Genomic DNA, 14,516 nt, shown 5'->3' with positions numbered 1-14,516 from the left:
GTTACAGCTATGCAAAATATTAAACTTTAAAATGTCCATAACTCGTTTTAAAATGATAATACCAATAAAATCATATATCATTGTCTAGATAATATTCTTAACTTTAAATTTGATGATAGGTAAATTTACTCTAATATTAAAGCTAACATCACAAAATGTATTCTACTGAACGAAAATTTGTTATGATGTGCGTTAGTAAACAGAGACAGCACATGCGGGTAGGCGTCCTCTTATGATGAATATTTTTTTAATTAAAACAAAATAACTAAAATCTTTATTTAACGGATATATTATATTTATTCCTGTGTTTAAATTTGAAATAACTAAACCATATTTTTTGAACTCTATAAAAATAACTTTTAAAAGAGCTTTTATTAAGTTTTTTAAGATTTTTGAAATTTAAAAAAATTGTTATTAAAATAGATATAAAGAACCCAAAACCATCTAAATGTTTTGAAAACTAATTATATAAATAATTTACTATGATAAAAATAACAATTCCATTATAAATTGTTAATGTAAATTTCCACTTATACATAGTTATATTGCTTTATGAAATACACAACAAAAATAATATCGATATTGTCCTCATCGCTTCGTTCATCTGGCAGAATATTGTATTCGGAAGCATAAAAAATTGACAAATCGACTAGGGTCGATTTTAAAATACTGAGTGAGTACTTTTAATCGAGAAGTCTTGTAATATTTTAAATATTCTTTAATGAAGGTATAATCGTCCTAGAGTTATAAATACAATTTAAGACTAATAAATGTGTACCTATTCAATTTTTTTTAATAGTTTCAAATGAGAATATGAGATGCAAAATATTAGCTCATAACACCTAGGGGTCTATTTTGTACGCTATACGAATGTAGTTGTACACAACGATTGTATGTACATTGTTCAATGTACGGAACAATTAGCGTACAAAATAGACCCGCAGTTTTGAAGCCGTATGACAACTTGGAAAGGGAATCTATCTCGCAAATTAATTAATTTAATTTTGAGTTAAAAATATTAGGTTGCTAAATATTGCATTCAAGATTCAACTTATTATTTTTCATTTTAATTTTTAATTTTATCAAAATTTGAATCTCAAATGCATACAAACTATCATGATTCATGACTAAATGACTTTGTAAATAAATGGCTAAAAAATGCTAATATTCGTTGAAAATTTTAAGTACCTACCTTATACAAACTACACACACACTACAAAATATTTTTTTTTATAAGTAATTGATATTCAATGTATTGTGTAGGTTTTGGACATTTAAACTCATGAGCGATTTTCATTCAAAAAACGTAAACAATATTAATGCTTCAGTATGATCATTTTTGAGTAGACCGCTGATTTGAATGCAAACTGCATTGCTTTCTAAGCACAGTATTAATTTCATTCATCAAAGAATTTAAAAATGAAACTTTTTAATAGTATTTTTTTTAGAAAATATTTTAGAATTTTTAAATGTTAAGTTCATTTTTTGTATATTTTGGATAAAAAATGGATATAATTTGTTTAGCATTTACCAAAAACTGTCCCATTTAATTTAAAATAAAAAATAAATATTATTTATTTGGCTTGATCATATTTATTTTATTATTTATAAGACTGGCTTGGGACTTAATGCATTTGCATATTTTTTATAATGGTTCAAAAAAATGATGAGTATGATTAAATTGTATTTTAAGTTATAACAATGCTGAATTCGATAAACACCAAATTTTATTTTCATATTTTTAAATAATATATATCATATTTTTTTTTTAAATTTGTATTTATTTGAATTTTGAATTTAAGTAATTTACTACATTGTATTCATTTTTATAAGTTATAACTTTATAAGCAAGTTATGACCAATAATAGTTTACAATTTTAAAAAACTTATAAGTTGCTTTCATATTAAAATATTAAAAAATCCTACAGGCTACAAGTTACCCGAAATAATATTTTACCCATCCAATCCATCAGTCCAAAAAACTTTAATTAAATTAATTCCTCACTCTAGGTCTGTAGAATTATGATAATTTTTATATAATAGTTTTAAAACTAATAAACTTTTAAATTATTAACAGTTGCCAAGTGATAAGATGAACTAGAAGAGTAATACCTTTAAATTGATTGATCAATTCACACTAATAGATTTTTCTTTATGTTTTACGCTAATAAGATAGAGTCAACACATGCACATACAATGTCCCATAAATTGTACATTATTGTACATTTTATTAAAATACATAATATTCTGTTTTTCAATATTTTAAACTATCTTAAATAAAACTACTGTTTAAAAGCTTTTAATAGTAGTATAGAAATTGTGTTTGTGTTAATGAATGTGGAATATCTCAATAATTCATTTGATGGAAATGAGTATTTGTAAAAAAAGAAACCACTCATTTTTAAATAATCAGTTAATTGTTTGTTTAAGATAAACATTGTTAGTATTATGTCATACATATTTTTTTTTAATGTTGTTTATAATTAAAATAATGTTATTATAATAATTTAATTTACAAGTAAATTTTAATTTATAAAAAATTGTTCAAACTTATGAGTAGGTATATAAAATATGTAAAATATTATTCTCTAAGTAAAAGTTGTAATTATTTTATTTATGTAAGCACAACCACAGATGAATATTTTAGAAATTAATTATATAAAAACAGGGAAATTGGTTCTACTAAATAATAAGTTATTCCATGTTCCTATCATTAACTTTGAATTCAATAATAAATAATTGTATACTAAAAATAAACGAGAAGAAGACAGACATTTGAAGTTCAAATACGCTTACCAAAATAAATTGTAACTATGTAGATTGTAGTTTCAATGTTTTGAAGTTGCTATAAGAACAATTTATAACTTATGAGGAACCTTATATTAATTAATATTCAATCTTTTTAAGCAAAAGTATAGTTGCAACACGAACTTGAAAAAAAAAATTTTTTAAATTCTTACATATTTATACTTTTTTATAAATATTTGGTGAAAATTTATAATCACTATTTAAAAAAAAAACAAAACATTAAATACATAAATCAAATTATATTTGTATAAGTTAGATAATATTTCTTACATAAACATATTATTTTATGTAGCATTGACATACCATAATTAAAATCCCAAAATGGGAACAAACAAAATATAATGTTACAACAATTCATGTTTATTTTAAATCAAAGATTAATAATAAGATATAATATATCATTTAAAAAATTATATAACATGCATAACCAAACAATTATTAATCGAACATTATAATTTAGTTCATATTACATAAACAGTATTCATAATTATTATTTAAGTTAACAATAATTGACTTTTAGGAACGCCTCATGAAAGCAATATTAATTATTACGTCTGTTCTCTCACAATATTTACCAAACAAAACAATAACAATAACAAGCACGTTTAATCATAAATATCTTTAAACAAACTATTGAATGAACATTAAGTATTAAACATAATGAACCTATAATAGTAGTTTGTCTTATACTCCTATCAGATCACTATCTTATGAGACTAAATTAATTTAATAATTATAGTTCAATTAGTGAAGTGCAGTTATAGGATAGGATACACAGTGAATCAGTCTATAATATGTATGCAGTATAATAAACTTCTATAATATGTGTATAAAATATAGAGTTTAGATAATAATAAATATTGGTAACGAAAATATAAAATTAAAAATACATAGCCATCTTCAAATCAAATAATTAAATGTCGGCTTCTTTGATAAATAAACAAACATGTTTGGCGTAAATTTTTGAAATCACTGAAAATAAAACTTGTTAAATAAAAAAACATGTCACCATGGACATATTATTCTCATTGTCAAATTAGAATAACGTCACTTGTATGTCAATTATTGTTTATAATATTAAATTCGATAATCGTAATTCGTTTTTATTATCCTTGAATTGAGAAATAATTATATTAAACTTGAACTTACATACAAAAACTACAAAATATTCTCCTAATTGTTTGGGTAAAAGATACTTGTGCCCAATTATCAGTCTCTTCTGTAATATCAAAAGATGATGTAGGAAATGTACCTTCAACCATAAACTTTTCCAGGTCAGTCTTAGGTAAAACAGCACGTGGTTGATTCTAAAAATAAATAAATTTAATATAAATTATAATATAGCTGATCTAAAGTATATTATACATTAGTATTTATAAATATTTGTCATGATTAATCCCATGATTAATGAAGATTTATCTCAGCAATTTTTTTTTAAATGTTTACGTATTACTTGAAAGTATATAATTTTTAATATTATTAATAATTCTTATTTATTTTTTCAATTGCTTGCCTATAATTAATACTTTTAACAAGCTTTATATTTAAGTGTTGGGGGGGGAGGAAATTTAGGAATTTAGTATTTAATAAGAAAAAGTAGGTAAAGATAAAATCAAAAATTAAATGAAAATCTCATTTGATATAACATAACATGAGGATTTAAAAAAATACTTATTCTTTAGCTATAAATCATATTTTATCAATGGAAGTATGCTATTCATAAATCATTATTTAGTAGCTTTTCATATTAGTGGTATGCATACCATTTGTTTATAACAGCAACTTTGAGAATTAAAAACAAATCTAAATGAATTTAACTTTAATATAAAAGCAAGCACTCGGTAAAATTAAATAAAACTTAAAAATTCATATTAAAATTAATTACTTTATATGATAATAAGCAATTTTAAATGAAATATAAATATCTTAATTAGTATAATATTTACCTTAATTGTTTCATAAGAGTCGATGATTACCGATAAAAAGAGATTAATAACCACATAAATAAACAGACTTATGAAGCAATATAGGTACAAACGACTGAACCACCACAGCAATGAGGATTTTGTAGCCATGATTGTAAATGTGGCATACATATCATCACCATTAATTAAAGAAAACAAGCATTCAGATGTACTTGCCAACGATCGAAACTAAACATACAAATACACTTATTAAAATAATTTTAAAAAAAAAAGGTATGTATCATCACTATATAACTATTTAACTTAAGATGAAAATAGGATCATTTAATATCTAAATTCTAAATAGAATAGATATTAACAATTTCTTTTTTTTTTAATAGTGAAAACTTAAAGCATTATTTTTATTTATTCATAAACAGTGAGAACTCCTAGATTCACATAATATTAAATATGTTATTATTAATAAAAACATAATTAAAGTATTTTAAGTTTAGTATTAAATATGAAAATAATTTATTTTACAAGTTTCAGACAGGGTATTACTTTTATCACAACTTATTACATTAGTATTATAATTATAAACGTTTAATATCTATACTTAGTTGAGTTAGAGAACACACCTAAATCTAACAAAAATTAGTTCGGTTCTCTCGCTAGATAGAGTATACAAATAGTTTTTTTTTTTTTTTGTATTAATAATAATTTACAGTATGAATAATGTTACAACAGGTATATATAATTTAAATCAAATTTCTTGTATATTTTTATGGATATATTAGAAAATAATTTAAAACATTATATCTATGACTTTGACATCAACACTTACTTTCATATGGTATGGTCCTAATACCAACCAGCCACAAAATGTGAAGCCAGCATACAACAGAATTGCGCATAAAATGAATCTTGAAGTATTTGGAAAAGCTTGCCGTAATGTTAATATTACACCCTGAAATTAATGTTTAAACAAACAAATCTAAATCTGTAATATAAATTAACTAAGAATTATGATCAATAAAGTATAGCTTACATTGTAAGTTTTAAAGAATGTTAGATATCTAAGAACTCCAAACCAGACGAGCAAATTTCCAGTTCCAAGTAGTACACTACATAAATTCCATTGGTCACCAATAAATTGCTACAAATATATAATAATTAAACAAAATTTATTAACATTATAATATAATAATATAATCTATATATAAATGAAATGCTTTTCGTTGATAAGCAAATAACTTGATAACAGATGGACCTATTAGGTTCATTTTTTTTCAAATGTTTGTAATAGCCCAAATAAGATTTTTATGAAAAAAAGAATTGGGGAAAGTTATCCGAAAAATTAAAAAAATTGGAAAAAACAGTGCTATTTCCTATGGGAAATTATATGAATTCATGACCATATGCGTTTATTTGTTGAAATTTTGCATACAGATAGTTCTAATTACAACAATACTCTGAATCACTTACAAAACAATGTTTTTCGGGTCAATTAGTGTAATTATAATAAATCAGTTGTTTACACAGACATTTTCAATGGAAAGAAGGGAGATGTTACATATAAATTTATAATATATAAAATAAATTTTCAAATTTTTACTTAGGGAAAAAAGCTAAGGAATTTAAAAATTCAACACTGTATGTAAACCATTGTTGTAATTAATAATATTAATTATTAACAATATATGACATTACCTTTTTCTCTATTCGTTCCTTTATTCCTGAACCACATATGATCAGTATGTCATTAATGATTATCATTATATACCACAAATTCCAAAATTCCCACCTGGCTTTATAGCTTAATGTCGACTTTAGCATGTCTTCAAAATACCTTATAGTTTCCTATAGTTGAAAAAATAAATTTTATTAATTTACAAATGACATTAATAGTTTCCAAATTACAATACTTACATATTTCAGTAATTGTGCTCTCAATATAGCTCTTGTACATAATATCATTGAAATAGTACATACTATGATGACAAAATAATTTAATACACTTCTCAAAAACGACTCAACTTTGTTGTCAACTTAAATAAAAGAAAATAGCAATATGTATTATTAATACCAATTTGACATACCCTAAAAACTATTTGTTAAACTTACTTATGTATTCAACGCTACCTTTACAATTTAACCTAAATGGATTTACTTCCAAGTCTACTAACACTTGTCCATCCATATCTTCATTATTTAATGTTATCTGTAAAAATATCCAATAATGCATAAATGTATTAAGATTTAGATTATTTAAATAAAATTATACGACAAATCTATCATTTTTTTATTTTATTACTTATAACGTATTATTGTATAAAATACATTTTTATTAATCATAGATTATTTATATTATATTTGTTACTGTGAATGTCCGCCATTGGTGAGTGCCATGGTATATTATATAATATACCGTGGTGAGTGCTGACAATCACCAGTTATTGTCGTCATACACCAAAGTCTAGATGAATGTTGGTATATTGATTAAATTTGTACTGTTTGTAAACATTTACTAGCAAATGTGGACATTTATATAACGATATTGGTGAATGTTGGTAATGCCGATGTTATTTAATCTGATCTTATCTAAAATTCTATTACCTATCTATACACGTTGTAATTGCAAAACAAAGTGCACCACAAAAAAGTGTGGTTGTAGAAATGTTGGCATTTTATGCAGTTCAAAATGTCATGTTGCAATAAGTAGAACAATTTTTGCCGTTGTTTTAAAATAATAATTTTTTTATGGCAGAATAATCATAATTTAAATTAATAATACAGGTATAATATTGTTTAATAATAATAATCATAATTAATAAAAGTAATTTTTAATATTTATAAGTATAACTAAACATATAATTTCTATTTTGTATTATTGTCTATACTTATAAAGCAATTTTAGCTTTTTTACAAAGCTTATGTGGGTCGCGAAAAATATAGGCCTAAAAAAGTGGGTCACGAGTCCAAAAAGGTTGAAGACCACTAGTCTATAGTATTATACTATAATATTATGTTTGAATACGTAACCTATGTCAACATTGACCAAAATCTTAATGTAAATGTCAACATCCACTAGTATGTCTATATTATTTTAATTTTTCAACATTCACCAATTTAGTAGGTGTATGTTGACATTTACTAGGTGATTGTCAGCACTCACCAATTGTGGACATTCACAGTGACATATATATTTAACAAATTAAAATATCAATATATTTTATTTTTTTATAAATTATTTTATAAAAAAAATTTTTTTGATAATACAATGGCATAGTTTTAAAAATGACTCAAAAGTCTTGCAAATTTTTTATTTTAAATGTAATAAGCTTGTGCTTGTTATTTCAGAAGATTTAAAAAAAATTAACTTATCTATTCATTAATTAATGTTAAATTAAATTATTCTTAAAAAATAACAAAAATCATATTTACTTGAATTTCAAATTTGTAGCAATCAGGAGGTGAATACTTTCCAGCAACTCTGAAGTTAACAGTTTTTAATGCAAATTTTAATTTAGCTTTTAATAAAGACGAAAAATATATTGTCTTATTATGTTGAATTAGATAATCTTTGATTGAAAATCCTTTACTTTTTATATCATCTGTTATAGTGACATTCAAGCATTCTAGATTAAAAATATATATATATTATTTATACAATAACCAAAACATATACTCTGTCCAATGATAAAATGCATCAATTCTATGAATCCCTACTCGTCACCTTGTCATCAAGACTGGTTCCATTATAACAGGGTGTTGTGTAAGGATGCACAGAGAAAACTGATTCTTTTCAGGAAGTGATGTATTATCTTATGAGATAGAGAATAAAATTTATAACAGCACAAATTTCAGTTACCTTGTATTATTTCTCCATCAAAAGTATAACTTTCGTTAAAACCAAACACACTACCTTCTTTATAATGAACAGTACAAAATATTGGATCCACAACTTTACTATCTTCACTTATATATGAGTATGATCCGATTGCGTTACTGATGTTAGCATACTATATAAATATTTAAGAATTACAATAAAATACAAACTTACAATATTTCATTAGAAAAAACCATCAAAATAATAATAATATATTCATAAATCAATTGAAAACAATTTCATTCATATAAATCTTAATTGATAAAAATCTTATTATCTTTTAAATAACTGTCAATAGTTTAAAATAATGATATTTTAAAAACAACAAATGTGAAAGTAAATTGATTTGATTGTACCTACACATTTTTAAATTTTAATATTATTTTATAAAATAATAAACTAAAATTACTTAATAATAAAATAAAATATTAAATTAACTCATTAAAAACTGTCATAAAAATATGAAATTTATTATTACTAAAACAAATAATGAGAAATCACATCAAATATTATAAATTATTATGATGATTCATTAGTTATTAGATTATTACTACTTATATCTATAAAAATAAAAAAATGATTTACATATTTTTATTGATTTTTGAATGCCATACAATTTTATTGAAATAATGTTTAACATTATTTATATTTATATATTTATTAATGATAAGTATCTGTATACTGATGTTTTTAGTAAATATAAAAAAATTTCTAAAAATATCAATAAAAAAAGAAAGCTTTGCCCTTGTGATACATGAAACTATTTAGTATTAGTTTTGTTGTTTTAGAAAATTAAAAAAAAAAATTAAGAATATTTAATAAATAACACTTACAATATGTAATTTCTATACTTACTCCAACTACAGCATAGTTAATAGTCGAATAAAATGATTCAATATTATAAATAGCTAATGGTCCCAGAGCAGGTGGATAAGAAACTATTTCTCGTGCTGGGTCCCATCCTTTAATAAACAAATGTGAAAATGTAATTCTATTTCCCCATGTATAATTTACATGACTGTAGCGAGTATGAGCAAATAATGAAAGCTTTAAAAAAATAAATAAACAATTTTAAATTATAATAGAAGTAATAAAATATTTGTATCTAATCACTTACTTGAAGTGTAACCAATATTATTTTGATAATTTGGATTACAAATTTGTACGGAAACCTCCTTCTTGTTTTCCATTTTTCAATTGGATTCATAAAGAAAAAAGATAACCGATTACGCATCTTCCTCTCCAAAAGTACATATTCATCTGAATAAGGATGAATGTATTCTTCTTCATTATCCAACAACAAATCTGCTTCTAAACAATTAAAAATGTTATAAGCCAGGTGTCTTAAAAATATATTCCATAAACAAGTTTTTACTAGTACACCAACTATAGTTGATAATCTAAAAATGAACAGTTCATATTGTTTTTATTCATGTTTTTTTATACCAAAAACACAAATAATATTTTTACCTTTAAATGCTATAATAAATTAATTACCCATAATATTAAAGCTAAAAACTCAAAATTGATAATGCAGATTGAAAATTTGATAAAAAATGCATTTTTAAAATTAATTGTGTTAACACGTGCAAGTGTGATGTCCTCTTAATGAATAGACAATTTATATTGAACTATGTAGATTCATATGAGTTGCAAGCAGACTTATAATTTTATTTTTGTCATAAAACATCTAAATATTCACTTCTATAATGTCTAATCTTAATTTCAAAATGATAACTTACACCTAATAGATATTAGTAGATAGGTACCTATATTTTTGGATATAACATACTAAACCATTAAATGTGTGCTAAATAGCATATTGAATATTTAAATGAGTACCAAAATATGTAAACTGTAAAAGTAATAAACATCCTAACTCTACTGATTAGATATTTTATTTTGCAGTTTTAAATTTTTATATGCCTCTAACAAAACAATTTGGAAGCCCCTATAGTTTACTTAAATAAAAATTAATCATATCCTTTTTATATTAAACATATTAAATTCATTAAAATGCATAACAATATACTACCAGTATATCTTTTAATTATGCTTAATATTAATAATCATCAGACACTTATTTAATTACATTATTTATTCACTAAATGCATTACTATAAACTTGTAAGTGGGAACCGGTAATAATGAGCATAAATGGAGTCCAGAGAGGATTTACAATATTATTTCTATTGCCTTTTTTATTCCGAATTCACGTTTTTTGGATACTGGTCCAAAAAATCATTTTTAGATCAAAATCCGCTGAAGCTTGGTTCTTAACGGTGTTATTATCAATATTGTTCTAAAAATATTTGGTAAGAACTATCAAAATAAAATAAATTTTCTGGTCAATTTGTGAAATTTACTTAAATTATTTAGTCATAACTCTAAAAATAATAGTCTAAAACTCCAAGACTTCAAATTTTAACAATTATCACAAATGTCTTAAAAATAAATTAATACAAACTTAAAATATAAATGTAGATTATGAAATTAATTTTTGAAGAAGACATTTTTTTTGGATTTTATTGAATTATAAATAGGTGGTTTAAAATTTGAACTGAACTGGACTTTAGATATTTAGTTTAATTCAAAAATATTAGTAAGTGAATAATCCTAGTTATAAATTACAACTATAAATAATTTAAAAAGTGTAATTTTCCAGTTTTCTTAAAATATTTTACTTATTTTGTTCACTTTTTTGGTTGTTTGCAAATTCTAGAAAAAAATTAAGTATTGTAACAGTAAGACAAATGGGAGGTGTACCCCACAAGGGCCTTGTATGCTACCAAATACTTATTAATAGAGGGCGGATTTGTATACATTTGCATATTTATTTTGAGTGATCCTATGATATGCTAATTGAGCACAAAATTTGTTTCATGACCTAACGATTTAAAAAATGAAACTTTTAGTGCATATTTTTCTATTTTAAAGGCTTATTTAACAGTTTTAATAGCAAATTTCATCTTTTAGTACATATTTTGATAGTTTTTTGTTTTTTTAGACATTTTGGAAATATATACAATTGTCTATTACAATAATATTTTCAGAGTATCGATTAATATCAAAATAAATTAATAGGTACATTATAGGTAAAGGTAAACGGTTTTCCTAAATACGACCTAAGATCAATAATCAAGGAAATAAAATACATATACCAAAATTATGAGTGACGAAAAAATTAAGAAAAGTAGATATAGTAGATAAGTATCTATAGTATAATATTAAATATATTTAAAAAAAAATAAACGTTCAAAAAATAAATTTTTTTTTCCTAATTTTTTTACGCATATTTATAAGTTATAACATTTTGATTCATATATTTATGCATATCTAAAATTTTTAGTGCATATTTGGTTGGACTTTAATGCATATAAATTCGCGCTCTACTTATTACTCTCCAAATATTTTACAGGATCTCTTATGGAACCTATGGCACTGAGAAATAAAAATTGAAAAATGTAATACCTGTTATATAATAAATATTTAAAATATATAAAATTTAAAATACTAAGTAAAACATTTTCTACTTTCAAAAAGTTTTAAATTGAAGAACTTTCAGGTAATTATTTTCAGTATAAATGTAATTATACTATTCCCGTTTTATAATATTTTTTCAAAATATGTGTTTTGGTATCTGAAAGTATTTGAAAATATATCTTTTTATCAAAGGAAGTTATATTCAAAAATTAAAATAAATTTTTTTAACTCTAGTAGTCTTAATGCAAATTTCAAAAAACTACAAGTCATTTTTTTATTAGTTTTATTTGTTTTTGTGATCAATAAATTAAATGTGTTGGAACAATCAAATTTTGGTCATCGGTAACTTACTTAATATCTAGAGAGGGATAACATACTAATTATTAATACATATTAATTGGTACCTAATTTGTAATTTAAGAATACTTTTGTTTTGAAAAAATCAATATTTTAATAATTTCATATTAAGTGGCTAAAAACAGTAAAAACATGTTTTGAAGAAAAAAAATTAAATAAGCATGAGTAACATGCAAATACTATTAATATACGTTTAAATAATAACTCAATCTTAATAAGTTAGATAAATTAGTATAACAAATTTCCATTTTAGACTACAATATTATTTTTCCACATTTCATATTTGTGAGATAACTATACTGAATTAGCACATACATCAAGTCTAATTCAGATTTTTATTGTCAAAATTCATTATGTGTTTACATGATGCATTCTTATAATTTTTACCAATATTTAATATCAATGTAATAAAATAAGTTATAACACCTCAAGAAATTTAAAAACTAAGCACTTTTACTGAACGAAGCCATCCACTGATATATTAGCAACTAGTGACAAACTGTAGGCATTAACTAAGTAAAAAATGTAAAAAAAAAGACAGTAAAGACCATACTCAGCGGATGATCAATGAAAATTCAAAACCATACCAGAATTGTTGTATAAATCCACATTGTTCGATCCGCTCGACAGATTGGACTGGTCGGTGAGTCCGTATCTAGCATTATCCTGCGCACCATTCATTGTGCTTGATTGCCTTCTAAACAATCGTACGAGCAAACACTGATGGATACCGTTGGCCGCGTAAATAGAAATAAAATAATATGAACGTAATTACATCGTCGCCGTCACATACCTATAAGGCGCGGCCCTCACATAACCTGTTAAGCACTTGTGCGTGTGATGCGTCCAAACGAAAACCAACACGAAAATGCACAAATTATAATATAATATCGTCAATAACGACAAGTGACAACATTTGCGATAAAAGCGCGATCACCACACAACGGTGATTGAGTGATTACTGTAATTTTTATACACAAGCGACACTCTAACGTGTTCCGTTAGTCGCCAGTCGGTTTATTACTACGTTTTAATTAGGGATTATTATAATATTATTACGGGACACGCAGAAACAGATTAGTGTGAATAAGATTAACGCAGCGGGGATTTAATATGTATCGATTATCGACCCATTGGCCATAGTAACAGCTAAAAGTATAATAATTATAGAAATGCGCGAGATAACACGTTATCAAAATGGTAAACAAAACACGACATTACCGATATCGGCGGCGCGATGCAATTTACAATAATTACCTATTGATAATATGATGTGCTGGTGAGCGAGACGTGCGATGGAGATACTATTATTATATAAGTATTGTAAACATGAATATTATTATATCACGCCGTCGGTACTCGGTTTACGCTTCAATAACCTTGATTGTTCGTTGTGTTACAGCATTAATTGATTTTGGAACTTTGACATAATGACATATTCTATTAAAAAGTCATAGGTAGATTATGTAAGAAATATGGTATAACGTAGAACGTTCAACATATAGGAATATTCAATACAGCACTAAGTAACTAAATATTTGGCATTAAAGAATTAAAACATTGCATTTTTTTTCGCAAATTAAATAAAAATAAAAATAGTTTAATAGTTATGTATGATGATTTATTAATTTTATCTAAATTCGTAGAAATTTCATATTTATTTCATATTTAGTTGAATAATTTTCAGTAATTTTATCTTAGTTAACATATGGTTGGTATTTTGGTAATTAAAATATCTACGTATTAAAAAATAATAGTTAGCATTGTATTTTAAGTTCACGATTGTAAATATTCTTTTATTTGAAATAAATAGAAAAATAAAATAAATGAAACAAATATAGAACTACCTATCTAAAATTCTAAAGAAGAAGAAACGAAATAGTAAAGAATTCGAATATAATATATTGCATTATGCTTGAAAATTATTCAATTACATTTTTATTGGAATGATTATGAAAAAAATAAAATCATTCGAATAATTATCTAGATAATATTTTGCCCAACTTTGGTGTAGGTATTTCAAGCTCAATAAATTATCAAAGTTTTTTAGGACAAGGAAATATTAAAAATGTA

The 14,516-nt window shown here is 23.8% G+C and overlaps 1 protein-coding gene across 1 annotated transcript; it reads right to left on the bottom strand.

Annotated features, from left to right (window-relative positions):
• Positions 1-3,027: 3,027 nt before the first annotated feature.
• On the bottom strand, positions 3,028-13,727 carry LOC132926731 (mucolipin-3-like). Its single transcript, XM_060991124.1, has 13 exons — positions 13,031-13,727; positions 9,722-9,915; positions 9,460-9,651; positions 8,587-8,737; positions 8,160-8,353; positions 6,840-6,936; positions 6,645-6,763; positions 6,426-6,575; positions 5,764-5,871; positions 5,560-5,682; positions 4,755-4,961; positions 3,958-4,115; positions 3,028-3,780 (listed from the first exon to the last, which is right to left on the bottom strand). Exons 1-13 carry the CDS (start codon positions 13,122-13,124, stop codon positions 3,714-3,716), a joined length of 1,854 nt encoding a protein of 617 aa, XP_060847107.1. The 5' UTR covers positions 13,125-13,727; the 3' UTR covers positions 3,028-3,713.
• Between the last annotated feature and the right edge of the window lie 789 nt (positions 13,728-14,516).

Source organism: Rhopalosiphum padi, chromosome 3 (assembly GCF_020882245.1).
Source record: "Rhopalosiphum padi isolate XX-2018 chromosome 3, ASM2088224v1, whole genome shotgun sequence".
Taxonomy (NCBI): domain Eukaryota; kingdom Metazoa; phylum Arthropoda; class Insecta; order Hemiptera; family Aphididae; genus Rhopalosiphum; species Rhopalosiphum padi.
The sequence above is the reverse complement of the archived record's forward strand: the minus strand, read 5'-3'. Positions and strand labels throughout refer to the sequence as shown.